This window comes from Muntiacus reevesi, chromosome 2 (assembly GCF_963930625.1).
Source record: "Muntiacus reevesi chromosome 2, mMunRee1.1, whole genome shotgun sequence".
In the NCBI taxonomy this organism is placed as follows: domain Eukaryota; kingdom Metazoa; phylum Chordata; class Mammalia; order Artiodactyla; family Cervidae; genus Muntiacus; species Muntiacus reevesi.
Genome location: NC_089250.1, coordinates 185,707,764 through 185,727,540, shown reverse-complemented (window position 1 = coordinate 185,727,540; position 19,777 = coordinate 185,707,764). Strand labels below are relative to the sequence as shown.

General features: G+C 40.7%; 1 protein-coding gene across 7 annotated transcripts in view; it reads right to left on the bottom strand.

Moving 5' to 3' along the window:
• Nucleotides 1-19,777, bottom strand: part of RBFOX1 (RNA binding fox-1 homolog 1) — a 404,111-nt gene that overhangs the window by 115,443 nt on the left and 268,891 nt on the right. For all 7 annotated transcript variants that reach the window (XM_065924298.1, XM_065924297.1, XM_065924302.1 and 4 more), the window contains exons 4-6: nucleotides 18,679-18,732; nucleotides 10,250-10,342; nucleotides 8,447-8,507 (exon numbers count right to left, since the gene is read on the bottom strand). In XM_065924298.1, coding sequence (XP_065780370.1) covers nucleotides 8,447-8,507; nucleotides 10,250-10,342; nucleotides 18,679-18,732 — 208 coding nt within the window. The remainder of the gene's footprint in view (nucleotides 1-8,446; nucleotides 8,508-10,249; nucleotides 10,343-18,678; nucleotides 18,733-19,777) is intronic.

Sequence of the window (19,777 nt, the reverse complement as noted above, 5' to 3'; positions counted from 1 at the left end):
GAGAGGAGGTATTTCTGACAAGTACTCTTGGAGATTTTTCTGGAAGGAACAGGTGTGCCATGCCACTGCCTGGTACAAGTGATGCACCTTTAAGAACAGCTGAGAGGTAGCCACAACCTACTGATACACTAAGGAAGCATGTGTGTGTGTGTGTGTGTGTGTGTGTGTGAAGCGTGTGAGCGCACACGCGCGCTCAATCATGTCTGACTCTTTGTGACCCCATGGACTGTAGCCACTGAGAAAGACAGAGTAAGTCACCTACATATGAACAAGTTCCATTCTGAGAGCATGTGCATAAGTCCAATTTGTTTCTAAGTCCAACAAAGTTAGCTTAGATACGCAACTGACACAATTGGCTATATAGGTTTATAATACTCTGCACACAAAGGACACAAAAAATTAAAAAATAAAGAAGATTATTTTTAATCTTACATCTTGTAAAGGTACCTTGAAAAGGACAGTAGTATAACGGTTGGCATCCAGGGGCTGGCATCAAAGGAACAGGCAAGAAGAGAAGGGAGAGGAGGTGGGAGATGGCAGAACTGAAGGATCGTCAGCAATAGGAGATGGAGGGCGAGCTGCAATCTCATTCACGCCGGACGCTGATGGAATGCATTTATCATCTATCTGTCCATCCATCCATTCATCCATCCATCTGTATCATTTGTAGTATCTATCTTTTGATTGATCAATCAACCTATCAGTTGTTATCAAAGCTGACCTGATGTCTTCTTAGGCACGCAGCTTCATGGTACTATCTATCTACCAATGATCTACCAGTTTACTAAGTCTACCTACAGACAACTTTCAATCAATATAAACATGAGAGAAACAAAACAATACTCTCCCTCCTCAGGAAATCCATGCCATCTCACAGTCACAGCATTAATTGAGAGAGATAACTGATCAGGTCTCCTCTACAAGAAGCCAACTAGGATCTGTGAGCAGTGAAATCCAATGAGACTGTTCAGGTAGCCTGGGAACATCAGAAGAGGGTTTTCCCCTCTTCCCATTACTGGTTCTGTCTCTTATATGAGGCTACTCTATTCCCACTGGAGGAGAAACAAAGGCATTTCTGAACCACACCTCAGGCATGGAAACCTAACTTCTCATTTCCCTCCTCCCTCTGAAGTGGATTTCTCACCAAGACATCCCCCTTTAGCAAACGGCATCTCCATCCGCTTCGTTCCTCAAAACAAAATTCTTGATCAATAATGCCTTGATGCTCCCTTAATCCTCACATACCCTGTACCATCCATTAAAAAATCCTACAGGTTAGACTTTGAAAAGGTGTTTCTACTCTCTCTATATCCCTCTCTCACCAATGGCACCATGCTAGCCTAGACATTTCTATTTCTTAAGTACATGGCAACAAACTCCTAACTCTCACCATCTTATCTTACTCTTTTCATAGTGGCCAAACCAGTTTTTAAGAAGTCAATCAGGCATGTCATACTGCTACTCAGATTCAGTAGCTTCCTGCTGTACAAAGAACACAAATTCTTTACCTTGGCCTGTAAGTCCACACAATCTAATCCCAATCCATTTATTTGGTACCACTGCTACCCTCCCTCCAATCTATGGTGATACTGGCCTTTTAAATCTTTTCAAAAGAACCAAAGATCCTTCTAGATCAGTCTAGAGCATTCTGATTGTACCCACTGCTTGATCTGCTTGGACAAATATGCCCAGTCCTCAAAGATTACCAGCTATGACAGTATATTGAAAAGCAAAGACATCACTTTGCCGAAAAAGTTCTGTCTAGTCAAAGCTATGGTTTTTCCAGCAGTCATGAATGAATGTAAGAATTGGACCACAAAGAAGGCTGAGCATGGAAGAGCTGATGCCTTCGAAATGTAGTGCTGGAGAAAACTCTAGAAAGTCCCTTGGACTGCAAGGAGATCAAACCAGTCAATCCTAAAGGAAATCAACCCTGGATATTCATTGGAAGGACTGAAGCTGAAGCTCCAATACTTTGGCCACTCGATGCGAAGAGTCAACTCATTGGAGAAGACCCTGATGCTGGGAAAAATTGAAGGCAAGAGGAGAAGGGGGTGACAGAGGATGAAATGATTGGACGGCATCACCGACTCAATGGACGAGTTTGTGCAAACTCTGGAAGACAGTGAAGGACAGGGAAGCCTGGCGTGCTGCAGTCCACGGGTTGTAAAGAGTCAGACTCAACTGGGCAACTGAACACCAACGTCTTCTCCAGGGCAGGCTGCCTAATGTCCCTCCCTTCCCTACTCTTAAGGCCGTTCAGTGGTGCGATTCCCAGCTTTGTTTTCTGCACAGCAGTTAACACCGCCTAGATTTATCTTTTTTCTTTCTTTGCTTGTTCTTAATTGTTTTTATAACCATCCTCCCTCATTAAAATTGATGGTAAAGCGAGTGGGGCTGACTGCTGTCCGAGGTGAATTCCCAACATATAAAATTGTGTTTGGCTCCATAAATATTTACTTAGTCTTGCTCTAAAGGAACTGAAAGAATAAAGAGCTTTTTTCTAATGGACTCATTCCTTTTAGATATGCTCTCCTTCCAACCATCAATGACCTGCTTCCTTATACACACCTACAAAAAAGGGGGGCACCATTAGGGGTGACTATCTTCAAGGGAAAGGCAATAAGAATCCAGCCCTTGAAAATCACCTCTGCTCAGACTTAACAGGGCTCTTGCAGGCTTATGTAAATGCATGCAAATCACATGCAAATGGTCTCCTAGTCCCTTTGACTCCTTCCAGTACCTGGAAGGGACCCTTGGGATCACCCTGCTGGAGACGGGAGCCTGCACTGTCAGGAAGACAGACAAAATGATCCCAGTTTTAATTTCCAAGGCAGTTTGTGTTCGTCCCCAGGCCTCGCGAATTCAGAGATTTTGATCAAGGACATTAAACCGAACAATGAGGCTTACAGCAAAGGGAGAATTGCTGATAAAGCCCACAGCTCCCAGCCTCCCAGAGCCCCCATACAAGAAGGCGATGGAGCAGACACCAGACACATGGGGGTCTCACTCCACATCAGACATAAGAGCTGTTTAGAGGGACCCCTCTGCGGCCCAGCCTCAAGGGGCTGCCTCCAAATCAGTGCTCCCCTCCTTAAATTCAGCTTCTTAAAGTTCACCTGCCAGCCTTCTGCAGAAAACACTGACCGAGGTCCTCAGTGTTAACTATGGCTGTATTGGGTGTTAAAAGACAGGTCTGACTGTGCACACAAACAAATCAACACATGTCTTCTCCAGGGCTTTACTAAGTTGGATTTTAATGAAAACACATTCAAGAAGGCACCCTTAAATGCCTGAGAGGGGTTTCCAAAACTGTCCCGAGGCTTTCCAAACACGTGTACTGCAGATGCCAGGAATCTGGTATTTGAAATGCTGCAGAAGGCAATGCCCAAAATGAAAAGTCATTTGCACATTGCATCCGGTTCACTCAGCAACTTTTTCTTTTTTTGAAAGGCATGTTTATTGTCAACATTTAAATTTCATCTATGATACAAGATTTCTGCTTCTCTTCAAATACGAGCAGAAATGGCAACTTTAAGAATTCCCTACAGACCAATTTGCTGGGGTGACCAGGGGCCACCCTCACTTAAGCCCCCAGTTTGCCTGTTCCCTGTTACATGCTTGGCTTAGGAGCCAAAAATCAGTGATCATTTATGGTTACCCTATGCTGGTTTTTTTTTTCCGTCTAGAAGAGAAATATTTTGCTTTGCTCAGTATGAAAATGAGAGTCCAAAAAGGCTGCAAGTTTCTCAGACCTTCTCTGTTTATTTTACCTGGTCGGCCTCTGTCGGCATCCAAATATTTGATCCTTAAACTAGTATATCTATCAGCAAGAAAAGGAACAAGATGGCTATTTATTATAGGGATTATCATGTCATTACATTTTTAGGGCACTTTGTACCTGCCACTGTGCTGAGTATTTCGTCTCCTCTGTGTGTGTGTGTGTGTGTGTGTGTGTGTGTGTGAGCGTTCGTGTGCACTCCATCACTCAGTTGTGTCTGACTCTTTGTGACCCCCATGGACTGTAGCCCACCCATCTCCTCTGTCCATAGAACTTTCCAGGCAAGAACACTGGAGTGGGTTGCTATTTCCTCCTTCAGGGGATCTTCCCCACCCCAAGGATTGAACCCGAATCTCTTTCTGTCTCCTATGGAGATGGGTGGATTCCTTACTGATGAGCCACCAAGGAAGCTTCATCTCCCATAATAACCACAAACATCCTATATAGTAGGTCCCATTATATCTACAGGTCCCACTTGAGAAAGTTCTTCTGCAGAATGTTTCAACAGACCCCCTGCAGGTCAATAATCCCTAAAAAACAGAGGTGATGTAAAATCCACCTTGATATAGTTTCAGATCTTTTTGTCCAGTTTTCACCCTTCCTATGAATGCTGAGAAAATAAAAGACCTACATCCAACACTCACGCTTCTCCAACACTCATGCTTCTCCAACATTGAAGAAATTCCTGGGATTATGGTGCTCCAATTTTTTTACAGAATAAATATTTGATCTCCAACGAGCACAGTAAACCCTAACCCTTCTCTGAGACTTGATGTCCTCAGGAAAAACCAGCAACATGGAAGTAGCCCACTCAACTCCCTCATGATGGAGCTTTCAGATCTGGAGGGTTTTCCAGACTCTTCTATGTCATTCTACGGTCTTTTATAGGCAAGCTCAAAGGTCCTGGGAAATGGAATCTATGTCCTCCACAATATTATTAACTGTGGTCCTCTACAGCAGGGAGTCTTAGCCATGTGTCTTATCGTGTTTAGGATCCTATCTTACTCATCACTGGAAATTTTGCAGCTGCTTAACATTTTGTTGGATGATTCACTGATATCCTAAAGGAATGCATGAATGTGATGATGACACTGATAGTTAGATTCTTTTCCATTTGAGGATGACCTCAAAATTCGATGACTTGAGTAATCCATAATTTTGCTGAAGCCTGAGTTTGATGGTGTGAGAATGAATGAGGTAGCTAATGAATGAATCTCCCAAATCACTTAATTTTCTCATTTCCACGTGACTTCGTTGATCCTCACTTCTCTATTTCCGCCCCCCCAACTTTACTGAAGTATAATTGGTGTCTATACTGAAAGTGTACCATCTGTGGATTTTCCATACACACACATTGTAGAAGTTTTTCCATAATCAAGCTAATGAACATATCCATCATCTCACACAGCTACCACTTTCTTGTTTCTTTTTTGTGTGGTGATGATATTCTCTGTTAACACAGTCATGCTTGTTAAGGATCTAAGAGGGTCCCTGTCTTTCCAGGGTGTTGGATTGCATTTTATGGGAAATTTTATTTGTAGTGATGGCACTCATGAATTAAGGATTGATAACGTTTTGAGAATCCTTTACTTGAATAGTAAAATTCTTCATGATCTCCTCTACAGAAACCAACTGTCTTTATATAGTTAGGATTTTCTTTTTCTTTTCTTTTTTTTAAAGTCAATTTTACCATGAGTATCCTTCCCCAGTTAGGTCACACACAGTCTATGTAACAGGATAACCCTCTGAGTGTCCCCTTCCAGGTATACAGGTTAGAGATCCACGCGATTTATTTTTGGAAACTAAGAAGGCAGGGTCCGCCATAATGGGATAATAGATACTTATGCCAACACATGGGCTTCCCAGGTGGCACAGTGGTAAAGAATGCACCTGCCAATGCAGGAGACACAGGAGATGTGGGTTTGATCTTTGAGTTGGGAAGATCCCCTGGAGTAGGAGATGGCAACCTACTCCAGTATTCTTGCTTGGAGAATTCCCTGGACAGAGAGCCTGGCGGGCTACAGTTCATGGGGGTGCAAAGAGGTGGACATGACTGAGCAACCCAGCACTTGCCAACGTGGCAGAGATTTGGGGCTGCACATTGAATAATCTTTTTGTTCTTGTAGCGGAGGTCTGAGTGCAGTTCTGCAGAATGACAGGTGACAGTGATACACTCGGAACATCCAGCATGGCCACAGGATTTTGTTATGTCATAATAAAAGGAGAAGATGTCACTAATTACTTCATCTCCACTAGCCTCAAATTTTACATCTTTACCACAGGAATAACTACGTCTTCTTTACAAGACACTGTGTGGACCCGCTGCATTTAAAATGTTTAACATAATGCCATACAGTCAGTATTCCAGAAATGTTGACTATTCATTGTGGCTTGCAGTTTTCAGCCACTGGGTATGACATTGATCAGTAACCCTCTCTTTAAAATAAACATGGCTTAAGGAATATTTGGCTTCCTTTGTCTTATTTTCTCATATCAGCAGCACACATGAACACCTGTGCCTAGGCATGTGTGGTGCAAACACACACACACACACAATTGCTACTTCACAATTAAAGAAAACATCCCACAGTCAGATTGGTGCCATCATGTACTAACTCTGGAAAGTTGCAGAGCTATCATTTTTACCCAAGTAGAAAGACTCCATGACACATTAAATCAGAGGTTTGCTTCATTTCAGCACTGGGCATTCAAAGCTTGTTGCAGAATTTTTCTATACTACTTCAGGTTTTGTCTTGGGTTGTTGAATGGTGAAAAAATGGGTTAGCCAAATAAATAATTCTTCCAGTCTTTCACCTTAGAGTTCTATCACATTGAGGGGATATTTTTGTTTAACGGTGCACCTTCAACATATCAGAACAAACAAATTAAAAGCCATTGGCATAAGAAAGAAGGAAAACAAAAACAAAACTACCAAATGATATTAGTATTGTTTATAACAGAAAAAAAAATCAGTCAGTACATAAGGTGGGAATAAACCCTTTGTATGGGCTTCCCTGGTGGCTCCGGCGGTAAAGAGTCTGCCTGCAATGCAGGAGACCTGGGTTTGTTCCCTGAGTCGGGAAGATCCCTGGAGAAGAAAATGGCAACCCACTCCAGTATTCTTGCCTGGAAAATCCCACGGACAGAGGAGTCTGGTAGGCTATAGTCCACGGGGTCACAGAGTCGGACACAACTGAATGACTTCACTTACTTACTTATGGAATATTATGTAACCACCAGAAAGAATGAATGTAGTCTGTATGTATTTACATCAAAAGAACTCCATATTGATTTATAAAAGCCAATCAGAAATGATGTGTATACCATGACACCATTCATATAAAAATCACACACTTGCCACTGTATTATACATATATACTTATTACACATGTACACGAGAAAGTGTAAAATAAAGGTATCGATAATAATATGCAATAGTGGCACCTTCTGAGGGGATAGGGGGGAAACCAACATGGCAGTGGTGTCATTCAAAATATATTTTAGCCTTGTCTTCCTCCCTCCCTTTCTCCCTCCCTCTCTCTTTTCATTTTCTAAATGTCTGTATTTTCATGTTTCATGTGTAATTAAAATGTTTAAAATGGAAAATTCCATAAATGTTTCCTTAAGACTGTAATGAAATTGTTATTTTTTAAAACCCATAAAACAGAGGAAAAATACCTTCCATTCTCACAATGCAACTCAACCATAAACATTTTGGGGGAAATGCCTACCTTAATTCAAATCACGCTATACATATAATTTCTTTTATTTTAAAACTTTTCATTCATTATAAGCCCCTTTGTAGTCTTCATCCTACTCATTTTAATGAGTATTGTATCCCACAAAACTCTAACTTTAACTTACTACATTACATTCTATCTAAATTTGGTACAATTAAGCATGTGATTAACATATGACATCTTTTCCCGCCCCCCACCTCCAACCATATATCTTAAGAGACATTTCTTCTCAGAAGGATTAAAAAATCAAAATGTGTGAATATTTTAATAATTTTTCATATTTTGTAAATCATTATGAAGTGCTTTGAGATGTTTTCCTCTTGAGCAAGGGCAGAAATGCATTGTCCTGAAGGGGTCTGCAATACACAGTAAACATCCTCCTTTGCCCCAGATGCCACTTCGTAACCCAGAGAGACGTGTGAAACGCACTCATACATTCTGTTCGCAGTCTGGAACTCATCATGAGGTACCCTCCAAGGTACTTCAGAAGTCTAATAGCTCCAGAGAAGATTCAAAGCCGGAACCAAATGCTGCAGTCCCATTTCCGGGAATGATTATTGATCACCAAGGAGGTGATGATTAAGGGAGAAACAAACAAAATATCCACCTTCCATCAACTCATTCTAATTACAATAAATTAAATTACCCATGTAATTCTCAAACGATTCCTATGTATCTCACTCCACATAGGAGTTATTCTAGAGAGGATGAAAGAAGAACATTCACTCCTCACTTGAAAACTAAATTTGCCTTTGTCATGAAATTTATCTTACTGATTCAAGTGGTTCACTGTAGCAGGTCAGCAGCAAAGACACAGTAACCATGCTGAGGCAACTGTGGCTTGTTGGCACAGATTCCCCAGTTAAATTACTTAATAGATTCTGAGGTAGAGACATTTTCTTGTAAGAGGCCAAACTCTACTTACCATTTGTATAAGGGTTGACAGTCTTTTTATTTGTCATTACACGTGCTGTGGCATTATTTACCTATGTACATAGAAAACTCAAATGAGCACATATTCCAGGGCCAGTCCACAGTTCAATTAGTTGCATGCATTATGACTGTGATTACTTATTAAAAACAAAAAACAAAAACTAAAATGCATTTTAATTTATAAAAGGCAGTAGGTGCATAACAAAATCATACATTTTTATAATTACATTTACTTCATAACCATTTTAACTTAACAAATCATTTCAATAAAGCAATGTCATATCATTTAAAAGTTTAATAAGGAGACAGTAAAAGCAAATTAAAAGGAACTGCATAATTGAAGATTGAAAAGCATGCGTGTACTCCATGGTAACACAGAAACAATAAATATTTTTTTTAAACATAAAATAAGGTTCATATGAAAGAACATGCAGTGGAGGAGAAGAGGGGAGAGACAAGGTACAAGGGAACATAAATGTCAAAAAAAGGACAAACAAGTTTTAGCCGTATGCAACACTTTAAGGGGGAAGAACCATTGGGGAAGCAACATCTAGCATTCAACACTTGGAACAAGAGCCTTTTACATCGCAAGAATTAACAAAATCATTCAAGCTTTAAAGTCACAGCTAACAAAAGGATAAAAGAGAGGGTGCATTGTTTAACACAATATGGAGTTAACAATCTGAGTAAGATGTGCACTGGTCATATCTCAATCCAGTCAGTGCCTCCCAGGCTAGCTTAGAACGTACACTCATTTACAGGCGTACCAATATCCAAAAAAATAGAGCATCAAGAAAACTTAATACAACAAGTCAAAAAAATTCACGTGGTATATATATGTATAGAGATATATCAGCACTAAATACGTGAAACGGCAGATGGATTTCACCACTTACCATTCACCACCATCGCCAGCATGGGTTTGTATACAGTTACCATGGTTACTGAGAGTTTGGTGAGGGGCCTAAGGATTATCGTCGAGGGTGGGGGGAAATGAAAGGCAAAATATGCAACATCTTACTCCAAAGACTAAAGCATTTTTAACTGGTATTTTTTTTTTTTTAAGTTTTAACAAATACGACCCTATGGTCATTTTGAGGGAGAGCCAGTGGTAGAAAGAGTAGATTATGAGTATAGGAATTTCAGCGTTTTTTTTTTTTTTTTTTTTCCATGAAGAAGGGCCAGATATTGAACAGGAAATCCTGTTTGGTTATTCACGTTGTTAGCAAAAGAATACAAAGATTGAAAGTGTCTTCTTAAAAAGAAAAAAAAAAAAAAATGAAAGGTTTCATGACAAAGACCTCTCATTTTTTTTTTCCCCCAACAACTGTTCTCTTAAATGCTATTCATTTCACAATTCGGTCTAATTTGCACACCACTGTGGATCCCTCATCAACCCTGCATTGGAAAGAAAAAGAAGGAAAAGAAAAAGAAAACAAAAACAGAAAACTGCTCTATATTTTGTTTTGCAACACTCTCTCCACTGCTTGGAATCTACTGCACCCATCGGTTATAAGACATGAAAAATAAAATAAGAATTAAAAAAAAACTTTCAGATTAACCTTTCTTTTGTCTCACTTTTGCCATCCACCTTTCAGCAGTAATAAGAGTAACATAATAAAGGAAAATAAAAAAAAAGTAAGGCCAGTTTTCCTTTTTATATATAAGTATATATATAAACAATGAGAAGGGAATAGGGTCACATACAAGACACAATGATGCATCTGAAACAACAAATGAGCGTGAAGCAGACACTTATCAAAAAGATGAAAAGGAAAATATTTTGGACATGCACCTCGATTTTACGGCCCTCTACCACGGTGCCGTGTAATTTCTCCCTCGCCCTGTCCGCATCGGCACTATTTTCGAAAGTTACGAAACCAAATCCCTACATGCAGGAGGGAGAAGGGAAAACAACATGCAGATTATTATTTTCAGTCAACGACCACTGCGGAACGTTCTCTCGCTTTAATTTCTATTTCTTGTCCTGGCTTCCGTTCTGTAACATGCAAATTAGAGAAATTATAAGAGTACTAAAATGTGCAATAAGTAAGCGACAAATGTGAACAAGATTTTTGTTTTCTGTCACCCGTTAGCTGTCACCCCTGAAGAATTCAAAGAATGATACCCAAAATACCTTTCTAAATGTCACTACAGAAGAAAAGAAATCTAACGGAAAGAAAATGAGATCAAAATAAATGTACAGTGTCTTCACAGAGAAGAAAATGAAATAACGAGGGAGAAAAAAAAAGGGAACCACTTTCTTGACATGCAAATTAAGAAGAAAAGAAAAGAAAACGTGTGCACAAAATTCAACAATGAATGCCAGAATCTTCTAACATTGCCTACAGAGTCATGCTGTGTGGTTTTAAGACCATCTCTTCTCCATGCAGTTTTAGGGTTATTCAAATTTGTCAATTCTACAGCCTTTATGTCTCAAAAAATAAAAATTAGAAGCCTAAAAAAAAGAAAAAAAAAGGAAAGACCTTTTTTTTTTAATAAATCTGAAACTATTGGCTCTAAATCAACAAAATAATCCCATGAAATGAATAGAAATAAACACCCATTGATTGCTAATGCAAACAGGTCAAGTAACATTTTTATATCCCCTCCCTCACTCTTCAAATGACCTAAGTGCTTCTGAAACTGTCAGCTTTCCAGACTGCTTTACTGACCCCAAACAGAAATGTGTATACATATGGTAAAGTTCTAAGACATTATGCTGATACCCATTTGTTAAATCAACAGGTAGAAAATTCAAAACCTCCTTTAATAGAATACTATTTACAGTAACACTCTAGGTACTTCTTTTACTGATCAATAACAAATACACTCTTTTCTGCACCACTGATATATTTTGCTTTAATATTTCAGCCTCAAAAAAAAAAAAAAACCCCTACACATCACATTGTCAAAAATCCATCCTTTTTCTTCACTGACACTGTTCCTAAGAAGAGTACAGAAAATATGACACATTATTTTTAAAACCCCTAAAAATATTTGTACAGCTTGTTCAGAAATATACACCAACCGTTTGAAACAATTTCAGTGTAAATCTGCCCAGCTTGTTCTGGTCTTCACAGTATAAACAGGGTAAAATAATGCAATGTGCCAAGATTGCTCTTTATGTTAGGTAATCTTTACTTAAAGGAAAATGTTGGTGTTAAGCTTGGCTGGAGCAGTAGGACAGTCAGTCATATTAATAAAACAAACAATTACAAATCACAGCTGTTCATAACCAACTCCTGTTAACTCTCAATTCCTCATTAGGTCATGAAAGAAATCTCTGAAACTCAGGATTTCAGAGAGCTGTTTCGGTTTCAAAGAGCTGTTACCTAGGGTTCCAACAAGTGAGAACTTTCCAGTATTATGATGGGCTCCTCCGTAGAGGATAACAGCTATGGATGTAGTCAAGTTAGATTAGACGGTGATCTGATAGAGAAAAAAAAAAAATTCTTCACTTGGGGGATTAGACTGAATTACCTTTCCTATTTCCCATAGTGAGGATCTGTGATAAGGACAGGTCTGAATTATTTGACTAATCTAAGATTATACCTTAGAAAGACCCTACTTGGTCTTGCTCATCACTGATGGGATTAGCTGCATTTGGTACACAAACATATATGCTGACTCATTTTGAAATAACAGCACGTCAATGGGCAAAGAATAAAATCTGGAGGGTTGGTACTATTTGATGCCTCTGATTTGGCCACTGGGCCTCAGATTCAGTTATACATCAGAAAGAACTGGGGGGCATATGAAACAGTCAGATTTCTAAGTCCTGACACATGTTTCTTGGATCACAATCCCAGAGTGGAGCCCAGAAATCTGTTTGCTGAAAAAGTTACCAATGTGGCCCAGCAATTGGGTTTCCATGGCTTCTTCTATCACTAAGCAGTGTCTGACTCTCTGCAACTCCACGGGCTGCACCATGCCAGGTTCCCTTATCTGTCACTATCTCCCGGAGTTCACTCAAATTCATGTCCATTGAACTGATAATGCTATCTAAACATCTCATCCTCTGACCAGCCCCCTTCTCCTTTGGCGTTCAATCTTTCCCAGCATCAAGGTCTTTTCCAATGAGTCGGCTCTTTGCATCAAGTGGCCAGAGTACTGGGCCTTCAGCTTCAGGGTTAATTCCCCTTAGGATTGACTGGATAGATCTCCTTGCAGTCCAAGGGACTCTCAAGAGTCTTCTCCAACACCACAGTTACAAAGCATCAATTCATCGGTGCTCAGCCTTCTTATGGTCCAACTCTCACATCTGTACATGACTACTGGAAAAACCATAGCTATACAGACTATACAGAATTACACTGCCAATTTCCATAGAGCAGTTTAGGGAGTGGAGTGAGTTTTTGTGGTGAATATCTATTTGACTTGGTGATTCTAATCTTAAATGTAGGAATCAGCCAAAATCACACAGCAATGTTCTCCTCCTGACCTCTAAGGCTCTAGCATCCTGAGCCATGCCATACATTTAATAAATAATTAGGGAAACTAGGGCTGCGACTCTATCTGGGGCAGTTCTCCCACTTGCCTAAGAAAGGAAATCCACAGCCCAATGTGATTTATCAATGGAGGATTTGGTGCCATCATTGCTGCTAATGGGTACGAACAGTCATTCTCACTGCAGTGCTAGGAAGAACTAAACACTCAACCCACTTGAATAACACAATCCCCACAAATGGAGTCATAAAGATTCCAATCTAAATCCCAGGCAAACCATACTGGCCTAAAATCTGCACCCTGGATAGGAGGGACAGAGGAAAGTAGAAATAGAAACCTCTTCTGAATCCCAAGTTCATAAACTAAAGAGGAATTCTACTACATTTTCACTTTGCTTTGAAGTAAAAATAATATATTGATTCTTTATTATTATTATTCTTACTCTTAATATTTTCTGCTAAACTTTTTTTTTTTGAGTGGTTCAATACATCTCATTTCAACCTGCTGAGAATCCTAGTTGAAATCTGGCAAAGCTGGGTTCATGAAGACCTTGCTTCAGAAACAGTCCCATAAATACCAAAGGGCATGTCCCATGGACCATCCTACCTCCGCCCAGCCAAGTAGTCACGTGACATCCCTGGATCAGAAGATAGCCAGGTGCTTATCAGGGGAGCCACACCGTGGCCAGACAGATGGCCACCTGGCCATTTTCAGGCACCCACTCCATCAGGCACAAGAGCTGGCAACTTTGAAAGTCAGTGGCAACAAAGCTTGTTTCTTTTGCCCTGCCTCTTGGTCAGTGGGCTTCCTGGGTGCCTCAGATGGTAAAGAATCTGCCTGCAATGTGGGAGACCTGGGTTCAACCCCTGGGTTGGGAAGGTCCCCTGGAGAAGGGAATAACTACCCACTCTAGTATTCTTGCTTGGAGAATTCCATGGACAGAGGCTACAGTCCATGGGATCGCAGAGTCAGACATGACTGAGCAACTAACACTTACACTTCATGGTCAGTATTCTGTCTTAGGCAAAATGCAATACTTAGCATATTCTTAAAATTACTCTGAATATTTCTTTTTTTATCTCAGTTTCAAAAAGAAGCACCTTTTGGATGTGGCTTGGAGAACAAAGGAACTGAGTGAGCTGTAATGATCCCATATAAAGGTCAAGGATGCAGGAGAGGCTACATTGGGCAGGGAGGAGTCAGATGGAGGAGAGATGCTACTTCCCAAGGTTTACCTTGGGTGGGTGGTGCTGGGGAGGTGGCTGAGAGAAGGCACAGCCCTGCAGAAGACATCTGCGATGTTTGTGCCCTGTGATGGGAAGGCGTGAGCCTTGGGCAGATAACGGCAACCCTAACGCGGACCAGCCAAGACTTACTTATTTTTCCATCTTTTTGTGAAATGCACACTCTGGCCTTCCTATATCCCAGTTATCTTTCTCTTTTAGTCTTGTGGGCTATGTTTTTGTAGTAACACAAATAGAACATTTAGAGCACAAATCAAGGCTTTGAAGCACCCAGGATGGATGCTGTACTGACTTTTCATCTTACATGAAAACTCAATTCCTCCAGTTTCTGGTGCAGAGAGCTCCTATCACCTAGAAGAGGAGGAGCTGTTGATTAAAGATCTGAAGACTCATTTTCCTGTGGCACTAAGGGCTTCACAGCACACTTGTTCCCAATCACCTTTCTCCACATAGCTTCTTCTCCCTAGAAGACCATCTTTCTTCCTTCCCTCCCCTGGGGCAAGTCTTACTTATCTTTCTCTCCCAGCTGAAATGCCCCTTCTTCCCAGAAGCCCTCCCAGCTTTCAACAAGATGGATCTGCCTGCTTGGAGTCTCAGCAGCCTCTCATTCACCGGGGATCATAGCAAACTGTATCACACTTGTTTGTCTTAAGGATCTGTCTCTCAGATACTCAGGAAAGTCTGAGAACAGGAAGCACTTCTGTCTCTCTCACATCCAATTCACTAGTCTGGTACTGGAGACTAGTTTCTTGTCTTAGTTGCCAAGTCGTATCTGACGCTTTTGCAACCCCATGGACCGCAGCCCGCCAGGCTCCTCTGTCCTTGGGGTTTCCCAGGCAAGGATACTGGGAATGGGTTGCCATTCCCTTCTCCAGGAGATCTTTCTGACCCAGGGATCAAACCCTCGACTTCTGCATTGGCAGGAGGGCTCTTTACCACTGAACCACCAGGGAAGCCCAAGCCCATTACTATATATATCACTGAATCAAAGAGCAGACTGCACATTTCCTAGTCTATGAAAACACAGCCATCTCTGTCTATCCCCCCAGATAAAATGTTTCAGAGGTAAACACAATGTTTTAAAATCTCCTAAAAGGAAACTTGAATGATAGGATCTCTCACCCCCGATGTGCCAGCTCATTGCATTTTCAAACTCTGGCAGATCCTTTTAAAATGTGATTTCCTTGTACGTGCTATCCATATGCACATGAGGTTGTACATTATATATTCTCAGGATAATATAGATATTGCCTGTGTATGGACAGGTGTACATGCACGCACGCACACAGACACACAGACATACACACCAACCACCCTCAGGACACACAGCCATCCTCAATCTACATTGAGCGACCGTCCTGGGGAAGGTCCCCAAAGACGATGGCCAGAAGGTGAGCTCCTAGCTCGTAAGGGCTCTCCCATTTCCTGGCTGATTCTCCACCATCAAATGATGAAAATGAGGTCATTCCAATGGTGTAGAAATGAAAATGTCCCTTACATAAGACTTTTCCCATTAAGGATAACATCAAGTTCTGGACAAGGGAATGGCAACCCACTCCAGTATTCTTGCTTGGAGAATTCCATGGACAGAGGAATCTGGCAGACTACAGTCCAGTGGGTCACAAAGCATCGGAGATGACTGAGCGACTTAACACTTTCAATTATGAAAGATGTCCCTGTACGGTTGCTCCGTCCATTCAGCAGCTCCCAAATGGACTGTCTCCAGGACACTCCAGTGGTACCAGTCAGCTCCGACAGCTGCAAGACTGGATCTTTCAGCAAACCCACTGAGAGAGGCTATTTTTAATGTTTCTTCATTAAAAAAAAAAAAAAAAAAAGACGCAGCTTCACAGCTTCACAAAATCAGTCTCTGGATGCGGCAAACTTAAATGGTTTTATTCCTAAAGCCCCAGAGACAGGCTCATCACAGGAATGACGGAAGAAATCTTAAAAATAGCATCACCACTGTACTTTCAGAATAACAAACGATATTCTTCGAATGTCCTTAAACAACTCTGGAAAAAAATTAAACCGTTTCCTCCGACTGGCAAAAGTCACAAAACACAATATACATGAAGTATGAATTTAGAAAAGAAAACTTTAAAGGTAGTAGTGCTTTGGACTCAGGATTAAAAGAAAGTTGGCCAAATTTCCATGCCATCTTGTACAATTTCACCCAGACTACATCTGTCATAAGTGAAAGGGATCAGGCACATTCTTCTCTTAATGCACTTGGCTTTGTACATGTAGAAAAAGTCCCTGTAACGGTTTTTCACACCAGAGCAGAAAAAGAGTTAACTTATTTTCCCCCAGCCTGGAGGTCAAACTACTGACATATTATAAGGATTACTTTAAATATCTGAAATTAGAACAGAAAGACAAGGCCCCTAAAGTAGCAGAACTACAGAGTATAATGAATAGATTTTTTTTTTCTTTTTTTCTACTCATCCAACATATCACAACACCATCCATTTTGGCTGTGACAAAGAAAATACTGGCATTTTCTTTCCTCAATTCAATCAGCATTCTCCTATTCAGTTAATACAATTCAGTTAACATTGTCAGTTAACATAAAACCTACGCAGGCAAAAAAAAAACAAAAAACAAAAAAACCTACGCAATCTGCCCAAGAAATCATAAATGATTGTTTTGTGGGGAAGTGGTGGTTCCTATACCCAGGAGACTGGCTTTTGCACCCTCTTCCCTTAGATAAAACCCATTCTTCTTCTTTATTATACCACATGACATATGAAACTTTAGCTTCCTGACCAGGAATGAAACCCTCAGCCTCTGCAATGGAAATGCAGAGTTGTAACCACTGGACCACCTAGCAAGTCCCAAAACGTGTTCCTCTAAGCAACACTTCTGGATACTGGCTTGTCCCAAACAGTCTCTGGAAGGAAAGCTCTGGGGCTACACCTCCTGCGATCTCTCTGTGTTTGGGAATGAATTTCTCTCCATTTTGACTTTCACAGCCTGGGGAAGTGAGACGGAAGCTGAACGTTTCTGGGGGACTGGAAGCCAGGCGGAGTTATTGGATGTGTTCACTTCCTAGGTCCTGATGTCAACATCCAAGTCTTTAGCAGCACCCTAGTGGCTCAGCTGGTAAAGAATTCGCCTGCAATGTGGGAGACCAGGGTTCAATCCCTGGGTTGGGAAGATCCCCTGGGGAAGGGAAAGGCTACCCACTCCAGTATTCTGGCCTGGAGAATTCCATGGACTGTAGAGTCCATGGGGTCACAAAGAGTCAGACATGACTGAATGACTTTCACTTTCACTTCTTTTCACCTTTCTCACAGCATCTGCTGCTCTGCCCAGAGCACGGCTTTCGTCCAGGGAGAGTCTGATGGCTCCTGCGTTTTCCGAGAGTGCAAGCAGAAAGAGGACTCTTGAGCCACTATGAAATCCCAGTGGGCAAAGGGGTAGCCTGCATTCAAATGAAGCCTGGGCGTGTGTTGAGAATAAGGAAACACAGGATCTGTAACTTTAACCATAGCCCTGGGAGGCTTGTTACAACACAGATTGCTGGGCCCCAATATCAGAGGATCTGATCCAATAGGTCTGGGTTGGACCCTGAGACTCTGCATTTCTGCTAAATTTCCAGATGTTGCGGCTGGTGTGGGCACTGGTCCTAGATGATCACTGACACAGAAGATGCTTTAGAAGAGTTTGGCGGCTTTTTTTTTTTTTTTTTTTTCCTATCAATATGTTTGCATTTTGAAGATGCTGGAGTTCAACCATATAGCCTCTGATTTTTAAAAAATGAATTTTTTAAAATGTGGACCATTTTTAAAGTCTTTATTGACTTTGCTACAATATTGCTTCTGTTTTATGCTTTGTTTTTTCTTGGCCATGAGGCATGGTGGGATCTTAGTTCCCTGATCAGGGATTGAACCCCAAACCACCTACTTTGGAAGGTGAAGTCTTAACCACTGGACCACCAGGGAAATCCCTAACCTCTGACTTTTACTGTTACTTGTAAGAAAAATCTACTGAAAAATTGGTTTCCTAGAAAAAACTAACTCAGAGCAATGGCAAATTGCAAAATGTGGCTGGGTACACAGACTAATGGATTAAATTTTATTCAAAAGGTTGGTGTATATGAGATTTTCTCCCCTACAACCCAGGAAAATAACTGCACTTTATTAATACAGAATAATCACATATTTACCTGCTCATGAGACTATGAACTCACTTTTTAATATAAAGAACATAATTATCACTGAAAAACAAAAATGTAGCAACAACATTATTTCTTTAAGCATGGGTAGTTTTCCTCTGGAAACTTGATATATAGACATCTATAAAACAGCAATTTTCAAATACCCCCTTATACATTTTAAATTGAATCCAGTGTATTCCCCATCATTTTGGAAACGGGGGTGGGGTGAGGGGGATGGTCCCTAAAGGAATTCCCACGGAAGTGCATTTTCACAACGTGCTGATTAAAACAGTGCAGTTGTTTCCCCGTATTTATAACAAGCATTTCAAAACAAAGCTAAACAATTCTAAAGTGAATTAAGTTGCTTACCTTTGAGCCTCGCTCATTAAAAATAATTTCAACATCTAAGATTTTACCAAATTGCTGCAAAAAAATAGAAATAGTTTATAAGCAAGAAGAGAAACAGAGCCAATCAGATTATGCATATGGGTAATTGTTCCCCAAGTCAGAATATTTCTCTGTTTTAATATCAAGGATATTCATTTGATGTTTTCCTATCATTAAATGATGCACTTGAACCAAGGGAAAATACAACTGCACGTATTATTTCCATATTATGGCATAACCCGTCATATGAGATATCGTAATTAGGGACCCAGTACCAAGTATGTAAGCAGGAGGTTAATTCTAGTTTTCTTCCTTGATGTATGATTGATTGCTTTCCCAGGCACTGAGCAGCAGACGTCAGAAACAGCTGGTACGTACAACAGTCCTTCTAGGCTGTGTCACTAGCCACTCGATGAAACATCCTTAGTGAAGTGGGATTTTGATAACTTAAAATATCCAACTAGAATGAGATGTTTAGGATTTGGGACCTTGGTTTCATAAAAGCCAGGAGTAGCCAGGCCATATAAGAGAAGCAAAGATAAAAGGAAGATCCATTACACAGACACCCTTTACAAGCAAGAAACCACTGTAGCTGTCTATCCTCAGGCTGAAATGTCTTTCTTGCAAGATGATTCTCCATATTGTTAAACAAACACATAGATTTTAGATGATTAGCATGAATAGACTTTCTGAACAACGCAAGAAACTCAACATGTTCAAACCTAGAAACAACATTTCAGATGACAAAGTGACCCCAATAAACTACAGCTGTTCCATTAAATTTCAGGTTTTTCAGGATAAGTATACCCTACACAATGGAGCTTTCATTGATGGCTCAACCAGTAAAGAATACTCCTGCAGGGCAGGAGACAGACCCAAGTTCAATTCCTGGGTCCGGAAGATGCCTTGGAGAAGGAAATGGCGACCCAGTCCAGTATTCTTGCCTGGGAAATTCCGTGGACAGAGGACTGTAGCAGGCTACAGTCTATGGGGTCGTAAGAGTTGGATACAACTCAGAGTCTAAACCACCACTACCACACAATGTTTGGGTCATACTTAAACTTACTAAAACACTTGCTCT